At 43.2% G+C, this 27,755-nt stretch overlaps 1 protein-coding gene across 2 annotated transcripts in view; it reads right to left on the reverse strand.

Moving 5' to 3' along the window:
* The window catches only part of GALNT7 (polypeptide N-acetylgalactosaminyltransferase 7), a 159,440-nt gene that overhangs the window by 38,903 nt on the left and 92,782 nt on the right, over positions 1–27,755 (reverse strand). Inside the window, exons 3-6 of one of the 2 annotated variants that reach the window (XM_083170900.1) lie at positions 15,161–15,327; positions 9,517–9,647; positions 6,632–6,711; positions 2,260–2,442 (exon numbers count right to left, since the gene is read on the reverse strand). In XM_083170900.1, coding sequence (XP_083027026.1) covers positions 2,260–2,442; positions 6,632–6,711; positions 9,517–9,647; positions 15,161–15,327 — 561 coding nt within the window. Of the gene's footprint in view, positions 1–2,259; positions 2,443–2,588; positions 2,772–6,631; positions 6,712–9,516; positions 9,648–15,160; positions 15,328–27,755 lie in introns of both variants that reach the window. The other variant, XM_083170892.1, reaches the window with a different exon arrangement.

The raw sequence follows: 27,755 nt of genomic DNA on the forward strand, positions 1-27,755 counted from the left end.
TTCATACACCACCATTGCAATGACAACTCAATGTCTTCGCCCTGTGAACAATTAGGGAATCTCAGAAATTCTTCATGGTAAAAATCCTGACCATTCTCATGTTGAGATTGGAGAATAGAGATCTGTTGAATATTGCCGATTCCCCTATCTGACATCGGGAGATTAGGAAATTGTGACAATCCGTTGCTGATATACGAAGGCCTTTAGAAGGCACTTTAGTGACTGTGGATTGTTGAAATCTTATACATGTAGGCCATAGTATCAAATGAGGAAGAGTCCAGCCTGGTGTGGTCGCATATGGTGTGACTATGCCAGGCAAATGGCTAACTTCTAAACAGGGACACATAAAAAATATAAAATTATAGCCTAAAAATAAAAACCTAAAAAATCCATTATACCCCTTTCACACCATCGATTTGACACGGGTCATTGCTGGGTTAATCCCAGGTCACATCTCAGCGTGGAAATTTCTTGTTTACAGCACAGGGAAAGCTGCACTCCCAAACCTTGGAAATGATGTAATCTCCAAGTGGCCAGTTCACCTGTAACTGTGTGCAGTGTGAAGTGCCAACCAGAGAATCATCCAGGTTGGATCAGTGTTCCGTATCATCGGTATGACCCAGGACGTTGGTATGAAAGGGGTATTCGGAATATTCTCCTACAGAATGCATTTCCAACTTACAAAACTTATGCAGCCTTGGTTTTACCTTGAGTTCCACCTATTATATTATTTTCATTGCACATCACCTCCTCCATAACTGTGACTGCTTCACTCTCTCCCGGTGTGGCAATGAAAACATACAGTTCTGCACATTTATCTCACAGGCACAAGAAATGTAGGGGTTAGAAAAGTGTTGAAAGGGATGAGCTTTAATAGTATTAGAAGGTAACCAAGCACCACATCTACAGCACAAGTAACCTGCTATCTGTCAAATTGAGCAAGGGGAGATTAAAATAGAACAAGTTACGTGCAAACAGAAAAGAGTCACAAGTTAACAGTCCGTGACAGTCCAAGAGAACTGGCAATGTGTTGCAAGGGCAAATCACTGCAAGCAAACCTTGCCAGTAAGGAGAAAATATTGCAGTCCCACTTAGCCTAAAATATATATGATAAAGCACATGTATCTTCTAAACTAAATGATAGTAATAAATGACAGAGATTGCTTCTTGACTTTGCAACTTCTTGTTGACCATTCTAGCACCAGACATCATTGAAAACCCAAGCAGTTCCTCTTCCCTGTCTGGGGTGTCACTGTCTGCTGTAGTTCCTTTAGCACAGTGTGGTCTGTATATCAGCACTGATATGCTAACTAGACTAGCTAGAAACACCACAGCAGACAGCAACACCCAAGGCAGGGAACAGGAACTGCATGGGTTTTCAAAGATGGTGGCTGCTAGAATGAACACTACACTAGACATCTTTTGAAAGTCAGTGTGCTCTCATCATCTTAGCTGTTGTGAGTGCTTTAATGTTCTCCTGATATAGGCATTCATTACCTACTAATGTCTGTACTGCCTCATTGCTAAAATAAAGCAATTAAAAAAAGTCAGATAATCCATGACCAACCAAAATATTTTATGTGTGTGTGTGTCATAGGAACTCTGGTGACACTTGTTGTACCCTTATAATGCGCAAGTAATATAAGTATAAAGTCTTGTAAATATTTACTGTTTAAACTCTTAACATATTTGCATTTGCGACCAACTCTGAATCAGGCCCATAATGCAGGACGAACGTGGAGGATTTTATAAAGGGGCAGTCATTTACAAGGCAAAACTATGCTTTGTAAATGAGTGTTCCTTTAAAAAAAACAAAAAACACATGACTACAAGACTCGCACTTCATTACAAACGGTCTAGGTCAGTGGTAGCCAACTCCAGTCCTCGAGAGCTACCAACAGTTCACATTATCCAGACCACCCAGCTGCTGCACAGGTGCATTCATTACGGACTGGAACATTTTAAAAGACCCACAGGTGGAGCTAATTACGTGTGATTCTGTGAGAAGATCTGGAAAATGTTGGTCTCTCTTGAGGACTGGAGATGGCTACCCCAGATCTAGGTCATAAATATGGAAATAACATTGTAGCCATATAAATAAGGATAGTTAAGTTTGTAGACAAATCACACATACATGCAGCAGCTAAGTGGGACTGCAGTGGAAGATTTGGAGATATGAAAGCAGGCATGCTGTAATTTAGTAGATCAGTAGGTCATATGGAAAAAGAAAACAAATCCTGGAATTGGTTTAGTGATTACCGATATGGCTCAGTTTTTGTGTTTCTCATATCCTTCTCTTTTTTGGTCAAGGGCACCCGCTTCCATAGCATACTCCAATCCCATGCTCCTCTAGCATACCCATCTTCATCTCCTCCCCCTTGTGGACTTAAATTATAATGGTTGCCATCTATGACATCTATCAGTGGTACAGTGCATGCAGTTCTGCGGAGTTGTAGAGGATGCAGGATGGAAGGGTTGACACGGTGGATAACATATGAACAGAAACATCATGGAAAACCGGGAAAAGGGACAAAAACAGAAATTGGTTTTAGACAAACATGGATAATAAATAAAACCACATTCTTTACCAATAAGGTTCGGTTTTATGTTTTCGTTTGGCTTTCTCTCGGTCGCCTAATGGAATTCGTTTCCATAACATGCTCCAGTCCCAGGCCCCTCGGGCAAAACCATCGCTATCCCCACCTTGCTGTGGTTCAATGGTATAAACATTGCCATCAATGTAATCTATTAGAGGAACAGTACAAGCAGTTCTGCCAGGATCGCAGGAGGAAAAGAATAAAACACAGTATTCATAAAAGGAGCTAGACACACAAAACAAAATGAAGTATATTCCAGTATTTAAAAAAAAATAAATAAAATAAACATTTAACAGCTACGTAATATGGTCTTGTAAACCATATACAGGTGGAGCCTCCCATATCCAAAATGCTTTTACAAGATGTATTTTGGAATATTTGCATAGTATAATGAGATATTTCGGGGATAGGACCCAATTCTAAACACAGAGTGCAATTGTTTCATATACATGTTATACACAAAGGAGTATTCAATTCCCGACAGTAGGAATCCCAGGCCGTTTTCAGCCAGTTCGCCTGCAACTCGACAGGCGTAATTGAATGTTTTGCCTGTTGAGTAGTAAAAAGTGGGCGTGTCGGTGAAAACGGCTGTGGATTGTCGAGAAACGGACGTGAATTAGACAATCCACAGCCGTTTCCGACAAAAACAGATCGGACTTTGTTAAGGTTGGCTCTGTTTTGTCGAAATACGCCTTCGATGCTGTCGGAAACGGCAGTATTGGATAGGCGGCGGATATTGGGGGGTACCCTTGGGGGGTATTTACGGTTTCCTGTTAATTACGTTCCTCAGATTTGAAAAGCCAAATCTGCATTCGTGGAAATGGACAGCAAATTTTCGTATTAGCGGATGTTTTTTAGTGGAAAAATATGTAGATTAGCAGATCCACGTCTTTTCCGATTTTCTCATTTTCGGGAAGAATTTAAAACCTTGAGTTGATGGAATGTGAATTCAATCTATTATGCTCGAAAACAGACGCAATTTCTCTGTATTTCTGCGGATCGGCAAGATTGAATACCCACCATAGCCTGAAGATAATTGTATACAATGTTTTTAAAATAAAAAGGTTTGTGTACACTGAACCATCAGAAATCAAAAGGTGTTGGTCTCAGAGGTACACAAAACATTCTGTATTTCAGAATTTTGAATATGGGAGACTTAACTTGTAACAGATCTATATACTGTAAATGATGGTATGGGACCTAACAGTATAAACTTGTAAATTGGAAAGATCAGAGCATCAGAAACATAAAATAGTAAGCAACTGTCACTGCCTAAAGATAATTATTTATTTATTTATTTATTTGCAGTTTCTTATATAGCGCAACAGATTCCGTTGCGCTTTACAATAGTAAACAGTGATAAAACAAACTGGGTAACAACAGACAGACATGGAGGTAGGAGGGCCCTGCTGCAAGCTTACAAGATAATGGGCTAGATTTTCTAAGCTTCAAAAGTGATAAAATGGAGAGTGATAAAAAGCCAGCCAATCAGCTCCTACCTGCCATGTCACAGACTGTTTGAAAAATGTCAGACAGGAGCTTATTGGCTGGCTGTTTATCACTCTCCATTTTATCACTTTTGAAGCTTAGAGAATCTGACCCCATGTCATACAGAGATATGATCCCTTGCATATGCATTACTGTGAGGAGCACTGCTAAACAATCTACTGAGGAGGAAACTGCCACATGTTATATGAGAAATAAAGGGCATCATTTTTAAACACAACTTATAATGTAGGCACAATGCTCCAAATAAAATAATAGATCCCATACCTGTATATATGGGATGCGGTCATCTATTAGAATGAACTTAGGTCTACAGTCATTAGGTCGACTGACAGGAAGGTCGACCTGACTTAAGGTCGACATGGGCCAAGGTCGACATGACTTAAGGTCGAATTTGCATAAAGGTCGACATGAGGAAGGTCGACTGGTCATAAGGTCGACATGGGTTTTTCACTGTTTTTTGAGCTGACATGTGCCGACAGGCGGTATTTTTTGCCCTACCATCCACTAGGGCGTGGTGGGAGAATAAAATAGTGTGCCGAGCGCAGCGAGGCACCGTGCCCGTGCATTGCGAGCGAAGCGAGCGATGCGAGGGTCTGATTCTCATTGCCAACTGTGTCCATGTCGACTGTGTCGACATTCGGATAAAAAAACAGTGAAAAACCCATGTCGACCTTATGACCAGCCAACCTTCCTCATGTCGACCTTTATGCAAATTCGACCTTAAGTCATGTCGACCTTGGCCCATGTCGACCTTCCTGCCAGTCGACCTAGTGGGGTCGACCTAATGACTGTAGACCTAAATGCAGTCTGACGAATGATCCCATTCCGTATATATGTAATGCCTATATCTATAAAAAATATATATATATTTCTTTTGCCTTCAGACAGTTCATTGTGATTTGATCAAATTTCATCTGGAACGTTACAAATGTGAAAATTCTGCTGGGACTCAAAAAACAAAATGATATTCCGAGACCTCAGTTTCACAAAATAATGTTGTGTAAATAAGATTTCAAATCTACTTTTAATACAATGAAAAGAAGTAAAAACTGAATGGCAAATCTTTCCCTATCCCCTCTTTTATCAGTTCCAATGCTAGTTCTCCAATGCTGGATTCACATCAACAACCTCAATGGAACACTGGCATTTGCTTTTAAAAGTTTATAGCCTATTTCCATTTCCCTTAGTAGATCCCTTAGTATATTTTGATATGTCACACAGAAATATGTTAATTCTGCTCATATCAATACCACGCGAATGCTCCCTTTGTGCCAGATGGCCCAATTTATACATTAAAGCCCAAAACCAGGAACTGTGCAGAAAAGTACATGTATTGGCTATTATTAGGCACATTCATTCTGTACTGTACCTTGGGCCAGATGCACCAAGCTTCAAAAAGTCAGCCCCTAACTCATTTCCAAACCTAGCCAGTAACTTGGCATTTCGGAGCGGATTGGATGCATGTTTATCAATCTCTACTTTATCACTTTTTGAAGCTTGGTCATCTTATATTTACTATAATATACCATGCACAGAGCCACAAAAATCGGAACAGGGCAAATTCAATTAGAGGCAGGGCCATTGTTCCATCTGCTGGTACAAACTCTGCTCCTTCACAAACTCTGTTATTTTGCTTTTCAAACCAAATCACTTGGAAATATAGGCAAGCAAGTGATGTGAGGATTTTGTATGGGGTCTTGGCCATTCCTTGAGTATTAAATGTATTTCTGAATAATGGACCATAGCTTCTTGTTATGTATTATATATAGCATACAGCATCCTCTAGTGTAAACTACTGTTATTCTCAAATTCAGCTGCTTCCTCTTGGCTTTTATAGGAATATAATCCTAGGTGTTTTGGGCTGTACTTGTAATTGACACTATATAATTCATTATTAAATATATTCTAATTTCCAGCAATTTTACACTGCAAGTTGCCTTTCTATCTCCTCCAGCAGCCTGAAACTAATGAATCTCAGATTCCCCAAATTTCCCAAAGTTATACAGACAAGTCGTGTTCAACAATGATGCAAGAGCAGACAAGATAATCGTACCGGGCTCCTGACCCATGACAAGAACGCAATTACCTGCCGCCGACAGAAGAGGACTCCACAAAAGGCATTAGCCTGGGAGAGCTGTCAGTCAAGCGATGTAATTGGCCAGCACTGCAGTGTTCTGTTGCTTTGACTTTGGAAGGCAGCATAAAATGAGAAAATTTGGTGTGTGCTATCAGATACTGCAGCTATCCCAGTGGGTGTGCATGCTGCACTGACACAAAGCAGAGGCGTTTAATTACATAACAAACAAATAAGATTTTATGTTCTCTCAGCAAAGAATTCATTTTACATTGTGTTCCCCATAAGTCTAGAACTGCAAACATATTACAGTCATTTCATATTGTCCTCTTCTTCATAGTGCAAAGCTACAGCTCCCTTGGACGCTATGTTACTTGTCCATTCAGTACAATGAAGATTTGACATATTAAATTAAACAGAGCAAGGCTTTATAACACAGACTGCACTTTACCTGTCTTTGGTGATGGGAGATATTAATGGTGCATACCAGTTAATCCCTACTTCGCAGTGTGCATCTAAATAAATTAAAACCTACGAGAAAGCAGGGAGAGCAATTCCACATTACTGATGAACATGAATTAGACTGTCAATGTCTATAAGCACAAACTGCAAACTTCAGTTGTGAGAACAAAAAGATAATCATCTGAAAACCTTATAATATTGTAAGGCAGTGGTGTTCAACCCCCTTTTTTTAATTTTAAGCCAGTGCATACCTCCCAACGGTCACGATTACAGCGGGACAGTCACGATTTTCGGTCCTGTCCCACCCGCGGCAGGCATTGTCCCGCTGCGGGGGGTGGCAGTTGGGAGACCCCCCAATGTAATAGAATAGACGCTGTGCGCATGCGCACAGCGTCTATTCTCGTATGAAAATGAGGTCGAGGCTAATTAGCATAAGCCACACCCTCATTTGCATACGCCCCACCCCCTTTTCGGGCGCCGCGCGAGTGTCCCTATTTCATAAGCACAAAAGTTGGGAGGTATGAAGCTGGCATACCACATGTCCATGTGCTACGCCTTTCGTAATCCAATAGTGTCAGTCCTCAATGTAGTCTATAGAACAGCAGACACCTAAAGCCCATACACACTGGGTGACTTTGAGCTGAAAGTCGCTTTAAAACAGCAAGTTTGAGCGGCTGCACGCTCCCGCATCATCGCTGGAAAAGCCGCTTATCTGCTGTTAATACCGTCCTCTCCCCACTGACGGCACCGGGCAGTGTGTATGCACTGATCGGCTTCCCCCCCTCAGCAATGATAGTGATCATTGCTGTCCATACATGCTGGGCAGCCCAGTGTGTATGGACTTTTAAGGCCCATACACACTAGGTAATTTTGAGCTCAAAGTAGCTCACTTTTCTAGTTTTGAGCTACTTTAAGCTCAAAATCACCTAATGTGTATGGGCGGTGAGTGCTGATGTGCACTTCTGCATCATCGCCGGGTGCCGTCATCCATCACCCGAGGAACATGCAGGGTTTCACATGGGTAGAACCCGGAAAATGGGTAACCCGGGTCATCTGGCTTGGACACCTGATGGTGAACGTGGGAGGTTAGGGGTAGCCCAGCAGCTCCCAGAGTGCTCGGTTGCCCCCATTGTGGTTTGGACAACTTTAATGTGGTCGTTTACTTATACCCCTTTCACATCGCAAATGCCGGGTTAGCAACTGGGATTTGGACATGGATCTGTCCAGGGAACGATCCAGCATTTGTGATTATAGTCCCCCACAAAGCCGTGAGGCTATCTTCAGAAAGGGGGTGGGGCAGAGCAGGGGGAGGAGGCAGCGGTTGCAGCTGATGTTGATTCCTCCATATAGTGTGAATGGAACCCGGGTCCCATTCAAACCGGGTTGCTGTACCCGGATATTATGAAACAGCCCTTCCACACTGCATGTCGACCTGGGTTGCCTGGGCCACGACCCGGGTTATTTGTGCGATGTGAAAGGGGTGTTAATGGGACTAAGGCCACACCCCAGGGTACTGATCTGCAGGATCTCCCAGCGCTTCAAAAATAGAGTCCATCATTATACCCCAGGTCAGCGTCACAGTAGAAAGGGCCTCACCCAGCTTGGACCCATGTTTAAAATACTGGGACAGACCCAGGACTTTGATGAAAAAGGATAGGAGTAAACTGTATCATGAGTCATGAGGCCAAAACGTTATGACAGCATCCTGATTTATTTTAGGCTGGACTTCGTTAGAGAACTAGGCAATACTGATACAGTAGTCAATGATCAGTATAGATCACTATGAAAATGTTAACATGATTTGAATATTGACATTCAATATGTTGACATTCCCTGTGACATAATTTTGACATTGTGATTGTCGACAGCTAATGTTTGGACAATGTTAGTAGGGTTAGACTTCGATTAGGATCAGCAATACTCCCTGGACAACTGGACTCTCAAATTGCTGTCAGTGTCGCCATATTGTACTACACCCCAATCATCATTAGGGTTGCCACCTCATCCTTTTAATCCTGGAGACATATTAATTACACAGGTTCTGTGGCTGGCTCACTTCAAGACTCAATTTCAACAGTTCAATTTCAATTTCAACAGCCATCAGACTTCATTCCAACTGTATTTTTTTAATCAGCCACAGAACCTGTGTAATTAATAGGTCTCCAGTATTAAAGGGATGAGGTGGCAACCCTAATCATCATGTATCATATCTGTATATCTTTCCTCTACTGCACTGTACAGCTAGCAATATAGACCAAAAATCTGCTATAATAATGTAGTATTTTGACAAACAGTATAAAAAAATATATACAAAACATAGGGAACACAGGGGGAGATGTAAAAGATGTGAAAAGAGTGGAGAAGTTTCCCATAGCAACCAATAAGCATTTAGGTAACAGCTCATTGGATACCATGGGCAACTTCTCCACTGGCTCCACTTCTTCACTCATTTCACTGCTTCATACATCTTCTCCACAGTTACAGAATATTGGGCCTAATTCAGACTTGAGAGCTAACTAGAAAATTTGCAAATCGAGTGATTACTGAATGACTGCGCATGTGTACCATATACATCACTCCAGCGCCAGGAAATTAGCGTCAGGAAATGTGTATGGATCGCATATAACAATCCTCCAGATTAGTGCAAGCCTCAAGCTTGCTCACATTTGCAGACAGTAAAAACCTTTTGATGGTCCATGAATTGCGTATGGATTTGCAAGTGCATACCAATTAATGATCCCTTTTCCAGGAGCGGTTACTCTTTCTGTCTGAGCGGTGGCATTCTCCACCCAGTCCACTGCGAATTCTCACATTAGCGGTCACGTCTGAATTTTGATAGAATTACGACAGAAGTTATGATATGTTCGTACTTACCTGTCCCAATTTAGCTTTCTGTGCGCCAATGCTTCTAGCTTGTATCAGTCCCTCTCTACGTTCATTTCGAAATACTTTGACCAGGCCATTCCATTGCTTGATATAATTTTCCAGCCTTCCCTTTAAATGTTCTAGGAGAAATATACAAGTACCGCTATCATTATAATAGAATCTTCCAGCACCCTGACGTCCTGATCCCCTGTCCTCTCACGTGTATTAATATGGACACATGGATTGCAGGGTAAACACTAGGCTCTGTTTCATTAAGAAAAACACCAATGTCATCTTATCGGAGAGCTTGTGTAATATGATGCATCCATTCTAATGGCTGATTCACAGAAGAGGTGTTAAATTCCATAATTCTCTGAGGATGGCTTAATAGCGATAGACAACTGTATTCATTGCACAAATGACATGCTTACTGCAGTTTGACCAAGATAGCTAATGGCTTATAGTTAACCTTTTCCTGCTACTAAGTGTATGAATCACTGCATAGGGAGAATCACCGTTATGTTATCACTACTCACATTACTCAGAAATCCACACAACACTGACTCTTCAATAAAGAGAAGGCCTTACTGATAACACATTACACTGACCTATCCATAACAATCATTATCAAGGACTCAGTATTTTTCACCCTCATTATTAAAACAAAAACAATGGATATAATTGTTTATTCTAGAAATCACTGGCTGATTATCACAGCTGTTAAGCTACTTTGTGTGTTATTTAATGGAAAAACAGTAATAAGAATCCCAACTAAAGGAGAAAAAGACCCGCTTTCAGCCAGTACAAGATGATTTGCCAGGTAACATTAAGGAAACATGGACACAGACAAGATAAGGCCAGGGAATATAATTATTGCAATTTGGTTTTGTCAGAGACACGCTGTAACTGGCTGACTTAAGGTACATATACACTCCAGATGGCCTATTATGTGTTTTAGACTCAAATGGCAACAAATTGCAGCATATAATAGTCTGAAAGCATAGCAAAAATAATAATTATCATTGTTTATTTATATGGCGACACAAGGGTTCTGCAGCGCCTGACAATACATAGATGAGCAGAAAAAAGAAAAGAACAATCTACAGTAAAAAGGCAAATTAGGACAAGTACATAGTAAATAAAAGACAGTTGCAGCAGCGGACACTGACACAATTAGAACAGTGGCAGAGATATATGCTTAGTAAAGCACATGGGGTGAGAGGGCCCCCCGCACGTGACGTTCTAAAAGGGAAGGGACAGACCGACTGGGATAGAAGTGAGCATAAACAGAACATTAGGATTAGAAATGGTTAGATTTAATTAAGAGCCCATTTAAAGTTTTGTAGGGATGTGGCGAGTAATAATAATAATAATAATAATAATAATAATAATATTGTTGCATAAATGTGACAACAGTTGTGGCTACTTAGGCATATTGCGAACGGGTATGTTAAATAGAAAAATCTTTAAAGTGGTCTATATACTAATAGAAAGATGATTAGTCGCAGGCTGCTGTGGCCAGACAAGCAGGTCCTGCTCCTGAGAAAATATGCCCATTCAGTATCCATGCTCCACCAGGACACACAGCTCCAAAACAAAGGTGTTCACAGTTGCCCGCTCTCCATTGCCCTCCACTCCACTGTGTGTCCAGGTTCTGCCCTTCCTCCTACTCAAATGTTCACAACAACATTCCATTATGTACAGAGCCAGGAAGGACCAAAGTGAGGTCCTGGAGACAGCTCTGCCGTGATGAATAATCACAACTACATTGCTAAATGTGTAAGCTGCACTACTGCCATTGTTAGCCCCAACCACCAGCAGTGTCACTGTTACTGTGCCCAATTCAGAGTAAGCAGACATTTTTAGCAATATACAGATAGGAGTTGATTGGTTGGAGGTTTATCACTCTCCATTTTATCACTTTTCAATTAACTACCCATTAACAGGGTAGTTTGCCATTTCCACAGAGGCCATGATAGATAAACTGCTCCTTCCGTTTGGCTGGTGCAAGTATTGATGGTGCGCAACCAATGGCAGAGTGTCTAGAACCACAGGCTGTGTTACTGCATGTAGGGGCACAGAGAGTGAATGTCTCAGTGACTGCACATTCAGGCACATGCTAGCACACACAGCAAAGGCCTCTGCAATTTATTTATTAGTTTCTTATATAGCGCACACATATTCCACAGAGCTTTACAGAGAATATTTGGTACTTGTGTATTATCTGGGCGCCCGATTTTTTCATTGCATGCCACTACTTAAGGCATGCAATGCGATGCAATGCAATGCAATGTGATTTTTCATTGTAAAGACCCGATTTTTAATTGTATGGTCAGCCATGGGTGATTTCATACCCCCACTATCCAACTACACATGGAGTTGAATTTATATAGTGTGGCGAGCGCAGCGAGCCACCAAGCCCGAAGTGAGGCAAGCGCAGCGTGACCCGCGAGGGGACGCGGATTACTTTACATGTATTCTGCGTCCGCTCGCCACGCTTCGGGCTCAGTGGCTCGCTGCGCTCGCCACACTATATAAAATCAACTCCATGCACAGTTGGATAGTGGGGGTATGAAATCACCCATGGGTGACTATACAATTAAAAATCTGGTCTTTACAATGAAAAATCACATTGCATTGCATTGCATGCCTTAAGTAGTGCGATGCAATAATAAAAATCGGGCGCCCAGATATTACACAAGTACCGAATATTTGAACATTCATATCAGTCCCAGCCCCAGTGAAGCTTACAATCTATATTCCCTACCACATGTACACACACACACACACACACACACACACACAGACACACAGACATTCTAGGGTTAATTTTGTTGCAAGCAAATTAGCCTAGCAGTATATTTTTGGATTGTGGGAGGAAACCCATGCAAGTACGGGGAGAATATACAAACGCCGCACAGTTAGGGCCATGGTGGGATTCGAACCCATGACCTCAGTGCTGTGAGGCAGTAATGTAATCCATTACACCATCCATACTGCCCCAGTTTAGCGGCACAGACGCAGAAGTGACTACTGCAGCATCCTCCTTAGCATTAAGCACTTAGCGGGTAACTCTAAATGACCATTAAAATAAAATAAAATTTGAGGATGTTCTAAACCTTGGAGAGTGTGTTTGAAAACGGACAGTTAAGGTGTCCATCCACCTACCATGTATTTGGGACAATCCCCCAAACTCCTAACCGTCGCATTGAGGGATCGGGAATAATAAACTTTATTTATTATGGTGGAGATTGTGTAATTGAAATTTTTAACATGCCTAATTTCCCCTATCCTCCATCGAATTGCCAATCACTGATGCCTGCTGAGCGGCACATCCTGCAGATGGTTCGGCAGCGGGTTGTGGATCAGAGGATCCTGCTAGCTGATATATAGGCACCTTTAGATAAAGTGCCAACCAATCAGCTCATCTCTCCAGCTTATCACTTTTCAAGGCTTAATACATCTGCCCCTCATGGCCAGTGAATATAAAAAGCATCCTCTTCCATTTAGCAGTACTCTCATATATATAATTCATGGTATTAAAATGGATTGATTTGGGAATTCTTAGGACCGGTTAACAATAAATACTCTGTAGTATAACATTAAAAAAAAAAACTTCAAATAATGTTCTGTGCTTTAAATAAAACACCGGCAATAAGTGACAACCTAAGTCAGGCATGTCCAAAGTCAAGCCCGGGGGCCAATTGCGGCCCGTGCTGTCATTTCAAGCGGCCCTCAGCCTCCAGTTGGAAGCAGGCAGAGCATCAGATGTGGGAAGCACAGCACAGGACACTAAAGGTGGGGCCTCGGCGAGCGCGCCTTTACCTTGCTGTCTGCTGCAGTGAGGAGGTGCCGGCCGCCACAGTCAGATGTGTTTGGCGTCCTACCCCTGCTGCTGCAATTGTATATCACTCTACTCCACAATCACAGTGACAGCAGTGTTTGGGGAGGGGGGCAGCAAGGGGAAGTTTGCTCCCGTAACATGCAGAGCGGAGGAGGGCAGCATCTCCTGTCCTTGCAGTGCCTGCTTTGCCTCTCCTTCCTCTGGCTCACGCAAGGGGCTGGGAAACATACAGAGAAGGGAGGGGGCAGAGTGGGGGACATACAATGCAGGAGGATCAGGCTGGGGGACATACAGTGAATGGAGGCAGTGATGGCCATTCAGAGAAGGGGGAGCAGGGGCAGGCTGGGGGGCATACAGTGAATGGGGGCAGAGTGGGGTACATAGTGAATGGGAGTCATAGGAAGGAGGGTCAGGCTTGGGGACATACAATGAATGGAGGCACTGATGGACATTAAGAGAAGGGGGGCAGGCTGGGGGACAGAGTGAATGGGTGCAGAGTGGGGAACATACAGTGGAGGGGCAGGCTGGGGGAAATACAGCGAATGGGGGCAGGCTGGGGGACAGAGTGAATGGGGGAAGAGTGGGGGACCATTGTGATGTGATTAATGATTCAAAGAATGTCAGGCTGAATGGTCGGTCCCCACACATTTACACTTCACCAAATCTGGCCCTCGTCGCAAAAAGTTTGGACACCCGTGACCTAAGTATTCATATGCCCATGTTTAAAGTGTCTTCACACATCTCATTTGGCTTAAATACTGTGAATCATCCCCATAGCATTATACTCTTGCCATAATGTTTCACATTACAGATCAGAATGAGCGTTGAAACCAACTCTAATCAGACCACAGAAACTACTCCCACTTTGTAAGTGGGTCTTTGATGTGCTTTTTTAGGAAATATATTGTTGTTACATAACGTGGATGCTCTGCTATGACATGACATATAGGGCCTTATTCTAGTTCACTCTTTCTGACAAAATCCTTCTTAGATGGACAAAACCATGTGCACTGCAGGTGGGGTAGATGTAACTTGTGCAGAGAGAATTAGATTTGGGTGAGGGTTTTACTGTAAAGAGAGACCTATATTGCATTGTAACAATAAAGCAGCCAGTATTTACCCTGCACAGAAACAAATTAACTCACCCAAATGTAATTCTCTCTGCACATTTTACAGCTGCCCCACCTGCAGTGCACATGGTTTTGTCCATCCAAGAAGGATTTTGTCAGAAAGAGTGAACTAGAATAAGGCCCATAGTAACGGTGTCAGATGATTTAGGCAACATGGCGAACTCCCTAATAAGTTCTTCTTTATCAGATGTTCAGTTTTGTAGTATAGCGTGTTCCATACAAATTCAGTAATTTCATATTCTCATCATATCTGTATCATTGATTTATTAGTGCTCTGAGGGATAATAAAAGTCTTCGAAATATTCCAGTCTTTTTCCTCTGATTTAATTTGAATGTTCTTTGATCTTCACTATGAAGCTACTGTTTAGAAATGCACTAACAACGTCTAGAATTTGTAACAGACAGTTATTTTGAAAGCTATTAGTTATGTAAGTTATGAAGGCTACTGGTTGCATCAAGGTTTAGTATAGTGTATTTTATCAAACACTGAATTCTTATGCAATACATTATTGCTTGCATTTTTATTATGTATAGAGTAAATGATATAGTATTCATTCTCACATTCACATTATTTTCTGTTGATAATCGGTAAGCATAAACAAAATAAATCTATTCTGACCCCATAATGTCAGAAAATAAATGTAAAATGATGATCTAGCATTGGTATGCCACAACTCACCTTTATTACTATAGTCATCTATCATAACAATCTCAGCCAGGTATTTCCTAGGGGTTCTTTTAATAACACTGTGAACGGTCCTCATGAGCGTAGACCAGCCTTCGTTGTGGAACACAATGATCACACTGGATGTAAGTAGGTTCTCATCAAAATGCCAATACTTGCACCTGCAAATAAATTACAGTTAGTTTTAGGTGTTTAAATTAACATAAATTACTCTATAAGGTTTTCTTTATTGTTCTAGAAAAATTAACATATATGTACTTGCTTTTGTTCTAGATTATAACAATATCGATGTGCTACACAGCTGATATCATTTATAAAGCACACTGAGTGTGTACCATATTACACTAGTTTTCCCATATGTGCATGTAGAAGGTCCACCCAGTGCACAGAAAGCTGCACACCTACTCCCCATCACATAGGGCCTGATTCTGGTTCACTTGCAAAAGCAAATTCTCTCTCTAACGGACAAAACCATGTGAACAGCCGGACTCTGCCATTCTGGAGCTTAAAGTGCTTGTCCACGGTCTCCCATATTTATTCTATTTATTATATCCTTCCCCACTGCCTTTTTGTGTAGTTCATCGTATCATCAAACCCCTAGATCACCAACTTCTCCCGGAAAGCATGTCCACGCGAAAAAAGCAACAAATATAATAGAGAACCATACTGTCTGTCCCTGGTTTCTCTGCTACATTTAATAATGTACCTATAATTTGATTGCCTTGTTAACGCACACTGCCTTTCAAGTCCCACCCGGATAGGGATTCACATACAATGTTCTCCCTGGGACATAAAGTCTTCCATAGCCAGCTTCCACAATCCTTTCTACTAGATCCGCAATGATAAGAGATTCATTTAGGAATCGGGGAAATTATTCATTTTGAAAATGCCTGATTGGCCAATTCTGACTGTCAAATGGTCAGGATCGGTGAATTGGGATTTTTAGACATGTTTAATATTCCCGGGTTCCCCAACCTGGTCATCAGGGCTCTACACCACTACATCTGTAATATATGGGGGCCTTTCTGACATCTCTATTTGTTCTGCAAGTTTGTTACATGAATAAAGATACATTTGATGCAAGGCCCCTCAATTGTGAGATTACAATTTCAGATGTGTGTGTTGGATATATAATTGTGTGAGAGATGCAGCACATTCCCACTGTTCTTAGCTAAATGACCAATGGGTAGCTGTCAGTACACATGTTGGAATCGCTCCGTGTGTAGGGGCCATAGTAATATGTGACTCCCATGTTGGAAATCACTTTCACTGACTTCAGTGATTTCTTATATTAATAATCTGTCCAATGTGACCTATACAATGGTCCCCTCTCACATTGATTTCTAGAGCTACCCAAATACCCTCAATCATATCTGCAGTGCATCAAAAGCATTTTGATCATATTCTTTACATATAAAGTGACTCTGATTTGATCTCATGCTTTACATATAATGAGACTCCCCTGACCTTTTTCCTACTCTTGTGTGTCAGTGTATGACACACGACCCGGATGAAGACAATTACTGTGATGACAAGATCAGTGCGTATTCAGGCAGCGATAGGAATGCTCCTATGAGAGCTTCCAAGCACAAAAGACATTAACAGAGCTCTCGCCCAGTTTTCAAAGAATCGAATGAGATAACAGCAAAAGAGAGAATGAACGCCCATTGCTTCCTGCCAAGCAAAAGATCAGAAAACGTCTCAGACATCAGTTGAAATGTGTTTTGTCAGGTACAAAGTTACAGTAACAATGATAGCGGAGACATTCAAAAACAGCTCACAGAAATTGTTACAAAGGATGATGTGCCTTATTATTTATTATAGATCTGAATGGCCTGCAAACTTGGTGTTTTTCTGGAAAGAGACTCTATTAGAAAATTAGGGAGTGAAGAAGCCCTTTTCCTAAAGAAAAAACTTATACAAACTCTCAAGGGACGCTTTGTATTTCCTAAAATGAAAGTCTGCAATGCATCAAAAGATCTTTGTATTGTAACGGATAAGGCTTCAAACATAAGAAAAAATAAACCAATTAATGCACATTATGAAGATGATCAGCAACAAAAACACTTCAGTATTCAGGGAAATACGAATGCTCTGGAAATGAAGAGAACGTTTTTGCAACTGAGGAACAAACTCAAGTTACTACAGAAGAACAATAAAGGGGCCTACACACGGGGAGATTTGCTGAAAGGAGAGATTACATCACCCAGCACACAGCGATGTGTCAGCGATGTATGCTGAGCGATCTGTCAGGGCCAGTGCTCTGCTTCAGTTTTGCTATTTGGCCATGCTAAATCTGATGTAGAGCATGCTGGGATGTGTAGTTCAACAACAGCTAGAGTGTCAAGGTTATCCATCGAGGATACACACGGAGCGATGCAGGGGACTTTTCGAAGCGATCTAGTGAGATTACTTAGAAAATTATCTGGAATCACCCTGTTTTTAGGCCCCATGTTTTTAGGCCCCATTACAAAATGATCCTTATGAGGAGTGTTATTGCTGGCTCAAAACGGTCATGTTCATCACATGGGCTGTGCTCAGCAATGAGAGACTGTCTGCATGTAGGACATGCTGCCGTAAAGGAGTTGAAATTGACACAAAAAAGTGAAAAAATCCTGTCCACCTTTCCATGTGGCCACTTTGTGCATGTTGACCTAAGGACTGCAGACCTAGACATTGTCTGTGATATATACTACAACCCCTATTTGAAGTGACTACAATAATAACAAGTTGAGTACATAACGACAGCTATTCTCTGGAAGGAGAAGTGAAGGAACCAGATGATTTGCCTGAACAAAGAGAAGGGCTACCTGCAGATGGCATTGCTGCATTAATGCAATGACGCAAGGCACTGGTGTTACAATACAGGATTGTTTATGTAGAACCAATTCCCCAGAGTCTGCTGACAGATCATCAGATAACAGTCGAGATGCTTTATTTGTGGTAGTGGGAACCGGACGATTTGAGTAAGCAGTTTGACAGTCAATGGCTCAACACATGAAAAAGATAGACAGGCTTTAGGTCAACATTGGAAAAAGTCAACAAAATCAAAAGTTTAAAATGGAAACAGTGGACCCAGGTCGACATGAGTTTTGATGATTTAATCTACTTGGTCTAAGTGGGCATAGAGTTAGAATATAATAAATGCCAAACGCAGCGAGGCACTGTGCCCGAAGCATGGCGAGGGGACGCGGCACACTTAAATGGTGTCCATGTTGGCAGATTTCCACAGACACCAAAAAAGTGAAAATGTCACATCAACCTTCCCCTGTGTCGACCTATTGACTGTCGATCAATAGCGGTTGACCTACAGACTAATTACTGTCAACCTAATGATCCACACACGCAGTAGCATGTAGGATGAAGGGGTTACAGGAACAGCAGGAGGTAGGAGAAGCTGATGCTGCTGCCATGCCTTCAGTCTCATCAACTAGGGAGGTTTTGGATTTTGAAAAACATTTGGTTCACAAAGAGCATGGCACAGCGTGATTGTGTGAAAATCGCTAAGCGATTGTTGCCCGTCCCATCAGCGCTCACCACCCTTCGCAGGGGCATACACACTGAGGGATTTGGAGCTGAAAGTAGCACAGACATAATTGCCATGGGCACCGTATCAGTTCGCTGCGCTTGCCATGCTTCGGACATTATTATATTAACTCTCCACAACCGGCACTCAACCTTCCCAATGTTGACCTCATGCATGTGTCGACCTTTTGACCCTGTTGACCTTAAGCATGTCAATCTTTTGTCTGTGTCGACCAAATGTATGCCATGTAATTGATTGCTGCTTTAAAAATATTGGAAAACTTACACAAAATCTCTCACTTTCTGATTCTCACACCCTATTACATTTGGCCCTTTGTCTGGCGGGCGGTTACTGCTTTTTTCCCCAATACCCCCCCCCCCCCCCCCCCCCCAAAAAAAAAAACCTAAAAAAAAACCCCACAAAAAAACAAAAATGCTGACCTAGGCTGGTATTGAAAAAAATTGGGAGGACAAATAGCGTGAAGTTCCCTCTAGTTTTCTATTAGCCAGTACTAGCCAGGGCTAGCTGAGCCATGGGGGGTATTAGATACTCTAGTATAGGAACCCCCACCATGATTACTACCAGACCCGCTGGTGCCAGGGTGAGATTCCTTATAAAAAGTGAGAGGGGTGGTCAGGCATGAAAAACATATAGACCCTAATAGGTACACTTAATTCCAGTGCCAATAGCACCCACAAGTACCAACATGCTTTAGCACCTATATTGCAACCAGATAAAAAAAGTATAAAAAAAAGTTATAGTTACCTCATAAGGAATAAAGGAAGTGAAAAAAAATACATTTGGAGTTTCCCCCCACAACAATGACGATTTCCTTCCTATACTTAGCATTAGGCTTTCTCAAGGTTACTCTAGGTCAAGACCTGTTTTGAACTGCCAGTATCCATACAGATATAATTTCTATCCATCTTTTCAGAACCAGGCTGGATTAAAGGCGAACGCCCCCCCCCCCCCCCCCCCACCCCCCACCCCCCACCCCCCACCCCCCCCCCCCCCCCCCCCCCCCGGCCCGAATCCCCTCACTAGCATGGCATTTTTTTAAGATGGGGCATACACACGGAGTGATTTTGTGCTCTTTTCTAAGCAATTGTGACACAATTGCATAGAAAGTAAGCACAGATCTCTCTGTGTGTATGCCCCGAGCGATTACAATCCGTGGTCCCGCACTTCGCATCGCCTGCTAACTAGTCAGTGCATGTGTCTATTGTTTATATATCTGCATATAAAACTGTGCAGGGGCTTTGCTTTGTTAATAAGGTAACAGCATCCTGCGTGGATTATACTGGGGGGGTTGTGGTTCAGGAATAGCTGCATACTAACTAACTGCAAAGTACAAAGAAAATCTGTTTCACTTTGATAACAAAAGGCAAAGAGGGAAAAACAACACTTTACATGTTACAGTTCTTCTGTACACAATTTAGAAAGACATTACTCCTAATCACACATAGCCGTTACCACTGAGAACAGTGACTGAAAGCATGCTTCCACATTGCAGCACTCTGTCTGACAAAGGCCAGAAACCATCTGCTCTGTGATGTATTTCTAAGGAGGGAGGAGGGGTGAGCAGAGGAAGCTTGACATCGGATGCCTTCAGAGACAGAAGCAAGCTACACAGGCAAGACAGACAGCAACAAATGTGGGATTCTTCCAGCAGGCTGAATCACATCTCCTGAAAATGAACCGGAGAGAAACGCATGGCATTTCAGAGCATATGCAAGCAATTTAAAAGAGTCTTTTTTTTTTTTACCTCAGTGACTCTTGGTCTAGCTTTTAGTTGCCCATAGTGAGTGCCATGTAAGTGCACAAACACTGTAAATAAGGGGGCAGACAAAGTAAGATAGTGGTTTGCCTCACAGCACGGAGATCAGGAGTTCACGTCTCAAACATTGCCCCTATATGTATAGAGATTGCAGGTTCTCTTCATGGGCCTGATTCAGACCCATTCGCAGCCCTGCCGATTATTGAACAACCGCGCATGCACACGGTGTGCATTTGTGGGGTTCCCCTGCGACCAAAGCCAGCAATAGGCATTCGCAAGATGATTGACAGCTGCAACTCCGCGTTTTCTGTGAGTGCAGCAGAAAATGCAGACGGCGCCTGGCCATGGGCGGAGGGAGATGGCCTCCCACTCCCCATGGCCATCGCTGCGCCAAGTTAGTCTAAACTTACTTGGCAGCTACAAATGATTGCAAATGGATTGACCCCAATGTGCATTGCTGCAAATACGTTTTGTGAACAGGGGCAGGGAGCACCTCTGGCGGGGTGGCGTTCACCTGCAAAGATTCACAGCCCAGTGATCAGGTCTGAATCAGGCCCCATGTTTGAGTTTCCCCTGGACTCTCCAGTTCCCCTGTGGTAGGGAGTATACATCGATCCTTGTAAGATAGCGAGCAGGACCCTCCTACCTCCATGTTGGTTTGTATCTACCCAGTTTGTTTATTTAATCCAATTGTAAAGCGCAACAAAATATGCTGCACTATATAAGAAACTGTAAATAAATAAAATACACTATTGGCCAGTGGAGCCCCAATGTAATCAGTAGCCACCAAAATGACTCAAATGTTCCCCTGTTGGACATGCATGCTGTGTGAGCGCCCATTAGTGTCAGATTAGTGGCTCAGAGTGGCTACATCCCTATAATGTCCTGGTTAGAGCACTCAACTAGTTCCATATATGGAGAGATTGTGAAAAGAGACTGTGAACGTGGCACCTAGAAGCGTGGGTGTGTACTGCTACATCAGAGAGGAATCTTTTATAATGACTTATATACAAATGTAGATGAGCCCCAAAGCAGTTAGTAAGAGCTACTCTACTTAGTAAAGTTCTGGGAAATGGTGCTGATACTTCAATATAAATGTATCTGTCTCTAATTTATTTTTTCCCCAAAAATGTAACAGTGTAATGTGGGCTAGGTGAAATGAGGGAGATTTATAGACTAATAAGGGAGAGAGGGAGATTGCTGCTATTTCAGAAAGTCTCCTGCAGAATGCAGGAGGGTAGGAAACAATGGCATATATATAATCAATATCCATTTCTCTGGAAAATCTGACTATGTATGTCACTAATCAGGCAGCTTATCTTTACTTATGAACTTGCAGTTTACATTTATTTATTTAGTAACAATTTATTATACAGCACAGCAAATTCCACTGTGCTTTACAATTGGAAACAGGGTACTTACAGACAGTCAAAATGGTAGGAATGAAGGCCCTGCATGCAAGCTTACAACCTATAGTGAAATAGGCATTGATACACAAGGACGTCAATCCAGTAGATGGCGACCAACACAAATACTATTGTACATATCATAGAGTCGCTCCTCAGGCTATACTATTGTAGTTTACAAAAATATGTATCCTGTACTGTTTACTAAAGTGGGACAATCAGGTTGTCTCGAAAGAGATGGAATCTGCCCCATGCCTGCCGACTTTTGAAAACTCCTCTCCGGGAGAAGCCCGGAGGAGTGAAAGGGGGACGGGAAGAGGCTTAATTTTGGGGGCAGGGTGAGGCTGACATCACCAAGCCCCACCCCCATGACAGACAGCCGCATCTATTTTCAGGTCCTATATGGAGGGGAGGGGCTAAAATGATGCGAAATGCGTCATTTCAGCCCCTCCCCATGGACCCGCACAATTTGTAGTTTTATACCGCATGGAAGGGGGGGGGGGGGGCTGTGGGGAAAATGCGGGAGACTTGCCCCCCTTCCCGGGGGGCCGTGAGGGGGACCCGATTTGTGGGACCCTCCCGGCCATTCCGGAAGGGTAGGCAAGTATGATCTACGCAATACTTCCAGCAAGCTAAAAAAGATAAACTAAGGTGATTAGCTGCAATCATCCTGACTTAGGACCTTATTCAAACCTAAACTTCTTTTTCTTCCTTGTAATACGTATTCCATATCCAAAATCAGTTGATAGCACCTTGAACCAGTGGGGTGACGAACATAGAAAATCCCCTCTTGGTCTGCATAGGCCCATCCAGTATAATATATTCATAAAACAATATAGTGCAGGTAACCTCTTTTCTCTATCAAATTAGACCTTATTCTGTTTGCGAGGGTGTGCTACTGCGCATAAATGATTATGTGCTTGCGCAGCACCTTGGTGTGAGCGGTCACAGCAAATTGATTATTTGCCGGCCGGTCGCACATACAAACCATCGAATGATTTCCTCCCCGCACACAAGCTGCAAAGGAATGTTTATGCAAAACATCTATTCACACGTCTGCGGGGGATTGCGGCATGCGAGGGGGGGAGGCGTCCATGCGTGCAGCGTTTGGTGGATTCGCAAGGCTGCGAAATTCGCAACCCTGTGAGTCAATGAGAAGGTCCTTAAAGCTTTACTTGGCTTGCACGCGAGTTGGTAGCCCCAAGCATCTTTTTGTGCTAGTCCCTGAAAGAAAAACTGAAAATATTGTTTACCTTATTAGTTGCTTATTAATTGATCACATTTACTAAAGGCCCATACACACTGGGCGACTTTGAGCTGAAAGCCGCTCAAAACAGCCTGTTTGAGCTGCTTTCAGCTCAAAGTCGCCCAGTGTGTATGCCCCAGCGATGAGCGGTGAGTGCTGCTGCGCACTCCCGCATCATCGCCGGGAAAGCCGCTGCTGGTTATACCAGCAGATGAGCCACATTAAGGACGGCTTTGCATGGCTCTGCGCAATGCAAAGCCATCCTCCCCCTCCGTCGGCGCCAGGAGGGAAAGAGGGAAAGCCGCTCAGTGTGTATGCACCTAGTGGCTTTCCCCGCAGCGATAATTGGCATCATCCCTGTCCATACACGCTGGGCATAGTTGCCCAGTGTGTATGGACCTTAACATGTGCGGGATTCTGGAGGATCCAAAAACGTTTTTTTAGAAGCGATAATCATTTACAAGGGGGAAGCGGTCATCTATTAGAATGAACTTAGGTGTACAGTCATTAAGTCGACCCCACTAGGTCGACTGGCAGGAAGGTCGACCTGACTTAAGGTCGACATGGGCCAAGGTCGACATGACTTAAGGTCGAATTTGCATAAAGGTCGACATGAGGAAGGTCGACTGGTCATAAGGTCGACATGGGATTTTTCACAGTTTTTTGAGCCGACATGTGCCGACAGGCGGTATTTCATGCCCTACCATCCACTAGGGCGTGGTGGGAGAATAAAATAGTGTGCCGAGCGCAGCGAGGCACCGTGCCCGAAGCATCGCGAGCGATGCGAGGGTCCGATTCTCATTGCCAACTGTGTCCATGTCGACTGTGTCGACATTCGGATCAAAAAACAGTGAAAAACCCATGTCGACCTTATGACCAGGTGACCTTCCTCATGTCGACCTTTATGCAAATTCGACCTGAAGTCATGTCGACCTTGGCCCATGTCGACCTTAAGTCAGGTCGACCTTCCTGCCAGTCGACCTAGTGGGGTCGACCTAATGACTGTAGACCTAAATGCAGTCTGACAGATGTACCGATTCCTTACAAGGCATGGTTTGGCTTTAAAAAAAAAAAAAGACAGATCATCCGGCATCCCTTATCTCCGGCAATAATAATACGCTATTACATTTCCCTGTTTGCATTTACAAATATGGCATCTGAGTTTAAAGCTCTAGGTTCACATATTTGTGAAAGCATCATGAACTCAGCACATTACAGTAGACATCAAGCCCTATGCTCACTGTATGGTCTTAATAAAATGCATGCTGGATGTATGATCCCTACTCAGTTTATGGTCACACCAGTGGACTCAGCGCTTTCAGTGGCCTAGTTATTAAACATGCCCTTTATGTGGGTTACTGTATGATTAATTCCCAGTTACATAATGAGGGCATTTATCAGGAGCAATATCTGAGCTTTCTCATTTGTGTAACCCCAAGGGGGAAATTTACTAAGATGGAAGTTCTATTTCACATTTCACATGGGGTGTTGCTACGGGTAACCAATCAGAATCTACTTCTAATTTGTTTAGGACCTTCTAGAAGATAACAGATAGTATCGGATTGGTTTTCCATAGCAACATCCCATGGGAAATAGAACTCCCATCTTAGTACATTTCTCCCATGTATCACTGAATAGCATTGTCCCCATAGTCCTATATGGGAACAGCCACTGGGCCTACATTAACGAGCTCTGAAAAGCTTAGCCAAGAGAGCAGACAGCTGTCTTCAGATGCTCTGGTCCCCCTGACTTTGCCCGCAATGAAGAAAGCACAGGTTTTAACAATCGTCATGGCAGCTGCTTATTGAAGCTGCTGTCACAGCATAAAAACATGAATAGCCACATAAAATCATTCCTCATTGCCATGATATGCAGTGAAAATGAGTGATCCTTTTCAGGTCCCCACTACCACCAAAACTAAATAAGCTCCTATAGTGTGTGCAAAAGAGGGCTTTAAAGGTTTTTTTATGGGATGTTAGGCAGCAAATGACATTCTGAATATAATAAAAAGTTAATGTACATATCCGGAGAAACAGGCAATTTATGGTAATCTAAAATGAAACGCCACTATATCCAATCCCCCACCCCCTTCCTTATACTTCTGAGAGAGAGTACTGTACTTTGTAGGTCAAGTAAGGAAGACACTGGTGCTGGGAACACCACAGCATCTCACAGTCATCCCAGGTCAGCAGCCTGGCTTCAGGACATGTACACAGCATTGTGGTAGTGATGCTTCCTGTTTACAGAGATACAAATTCTTGCTGGAGAACTGTGCAGTGATGTACAGCATAGGGTGGGTTGGTCAACCTAAAGATGGTCGACAGTCATTAGGTCGACATACTGCAAGGTCACCATGTTTAAGGTCGACATGGATCAAGGTCGACACAAGCATTAAGTCGACATGGTCTAGGTAGACAGTCAAAAGGTCGACATGGGGTTGTGCCGATAGGTGGGATTAATCCTATGTCTATGTCAACTGTGTTGACATTCGGGTAAAAAAAAGTGGAAAACCCCATGTCGACCTAATGCTTGTTATTTCCAATGCACTGCAGGGACCCCGCCGAGTTAATACACAGCGCCGCAGGGACCCCTCTGACTGCGGCTTGCAGACAGCGCCGCATGGACCCCCCCCCCCCCCCCCCCAGCTCCAATAGCCGGTGGGGTGGGGATAATCTAAAAAAAAAAAATGTAGAGAGCGCAGGAGATTGCGTCTGGCACCCCCAAGCCCCGTGCTCCATAGCAGCTGCACCCTATATTGATACACCACTGAGTCCTTCAACAGCCAGGGGATGCAGGTAGAGGGGCTGGAGAAATGGGGAGCACTATCACGAGAAGGGGAGACAAGGAAAAACAGAAACGGGTGCAGATGCTTAGAACAGAGGGTAGAGAGCTGCTGCAGGTTGAAGACGCAAGAGACGCAGTCCAGGGGAGGGAGAGATGCAGCACGGCCAGGGGACACAGGAGTATGAAAATATTTCAAGAGATTAAAGGAGGGGGGACAGGTGCTAGGGGAAAGAATTTAGGCAAAAAAATACTTACTAGAGAAGATTATGGAACACCTCAGGTAACTCAACGGAGAGGACGCACAAACTGGCAAAGAGACCAAACGCTGAGGAAAAACAAATCAACCAATAACATGCTTTTAAAAGACATATGTGACTTAGTAGTGGAGAATGGAATTACGGGTTATTAGAAGGGATTCAGTATTGAATCCCGGCGGTCGGGATCCCGGCGTTCAGAATCCCGACGCCGGAATCCCGACAGCCGAAATGCCGACAAGGGGGGGACGTGGATCGCCCCCCCCTTGCGGGCTCGCTGCGCTCGCCACGCAGCGGGCCTGGTGCCTCGCTACGCTCGGCACACTAATTTATTCTCCCTCCAGGGGTGTCGTGGACACCCCAGGAGGGAGAATGTGTCAGCATTTCGGCGGACGGGATTCCGGCGTCGGGATTCTGAACGCCGGGATCCCGTCCGCCGGGATCGTAACTGCATCCCATTAGAAGCAGACATGCGCAGTGTAGAGAGAAGAGGACGATAAAATGGAAACGAAAAAAAAGGCAAATAAGGAGAAGAGGTGAGTTAACGATTAATGTCACCAACGTCAGAATGATACATTAGGGTGAAATAGGTCCCAGCTAGTAAACGTTATCCCAGGAGAAGTAGGAAACGTTAGAATACAAAATGTTATAGGCAGATTGATACATCTGCGCCAATGTATCATATGCGATCCCAGCAAGGGCTGCCAGATCTGATAAATCTTGATGGCAGCCCCGGCTCCAATCCGATGTGCACAGGACCGCACATCGGAATTGGAGATGAAACACATATGATTTGATACTTTTAACCTGATTTCTCAGCCCTAAGCTTTGGAATCAGGTGACAAGGACCCAAATCACAGTAGTGTATGGGCACCTTTATAATTTGACTAGGAGTTTAAGAGAGAGAAAACAACCTTGTTGCTAGACAGTCATAATACACACAACTACACTTCCATGGTGCCGACTCCTCCTCCAGTGGGGGAAGGAGGTCTTGTGTCTTAATAGTGCACAAAGGGCAGTGTAAGTAAAGCAGTAGAACTTGCTGGCTACACCACGCAGGATCTTCAGGAGATAAACTTTGATCTCTGGTTGCACTGAGTGTTTAGTAAAGAGAAGCTATGACTTTATACTAGGTTACATATGGTGCTGGGCCTTGAGATAAGAGGAAGAAAGTGCTGGCATTCAGTTGTTGAAATTAGACTACAGCTCTTCTGCAGGAAGCAGGAGTGAGGTCTCCCCCCTATGTGCCGATTAACCCTTCACCGGTGTAAAACTGTTACTTTACCCAAACCTGTCCCCATATCCCATTAACCCTTTGAGTGCAGCCATTGAAGTGACAGATGTGCAAAATCTCCTCTAAAAGGAATATGAATCACTTTAGTTATTAATTACAGTTTAGTTAAATATTACTCCTGGTTACAAAGAGTCGCTGTGCGCGACCCTGACATTTTTAGCGGATATTTTGTACATCTCGCACAGCAACTTTGGCACTCAAAGGGTTAATAAGATTCACTGACTTGTGGCTATTCCACCTATCATTTTCTAGAGTGCAATACATAGTTGGTAATTATTATTATTTATAACATGCCACAAATT

The sequence above is a fragment of the Crinia signifera genome, chromosome 1 (genome assembly GCF_055691185.1).
Source record: "Crinia signifera chromosome 1, ASM5569118v1, whole genome shotgun sequence".
Classification (NCBI taxonomy): domain Eukaryota; kingdom Metazoa; phylum Chordata; class Amphibia; order Anura; family Myobatrachidae; genus Crinia; species Crinia signifera.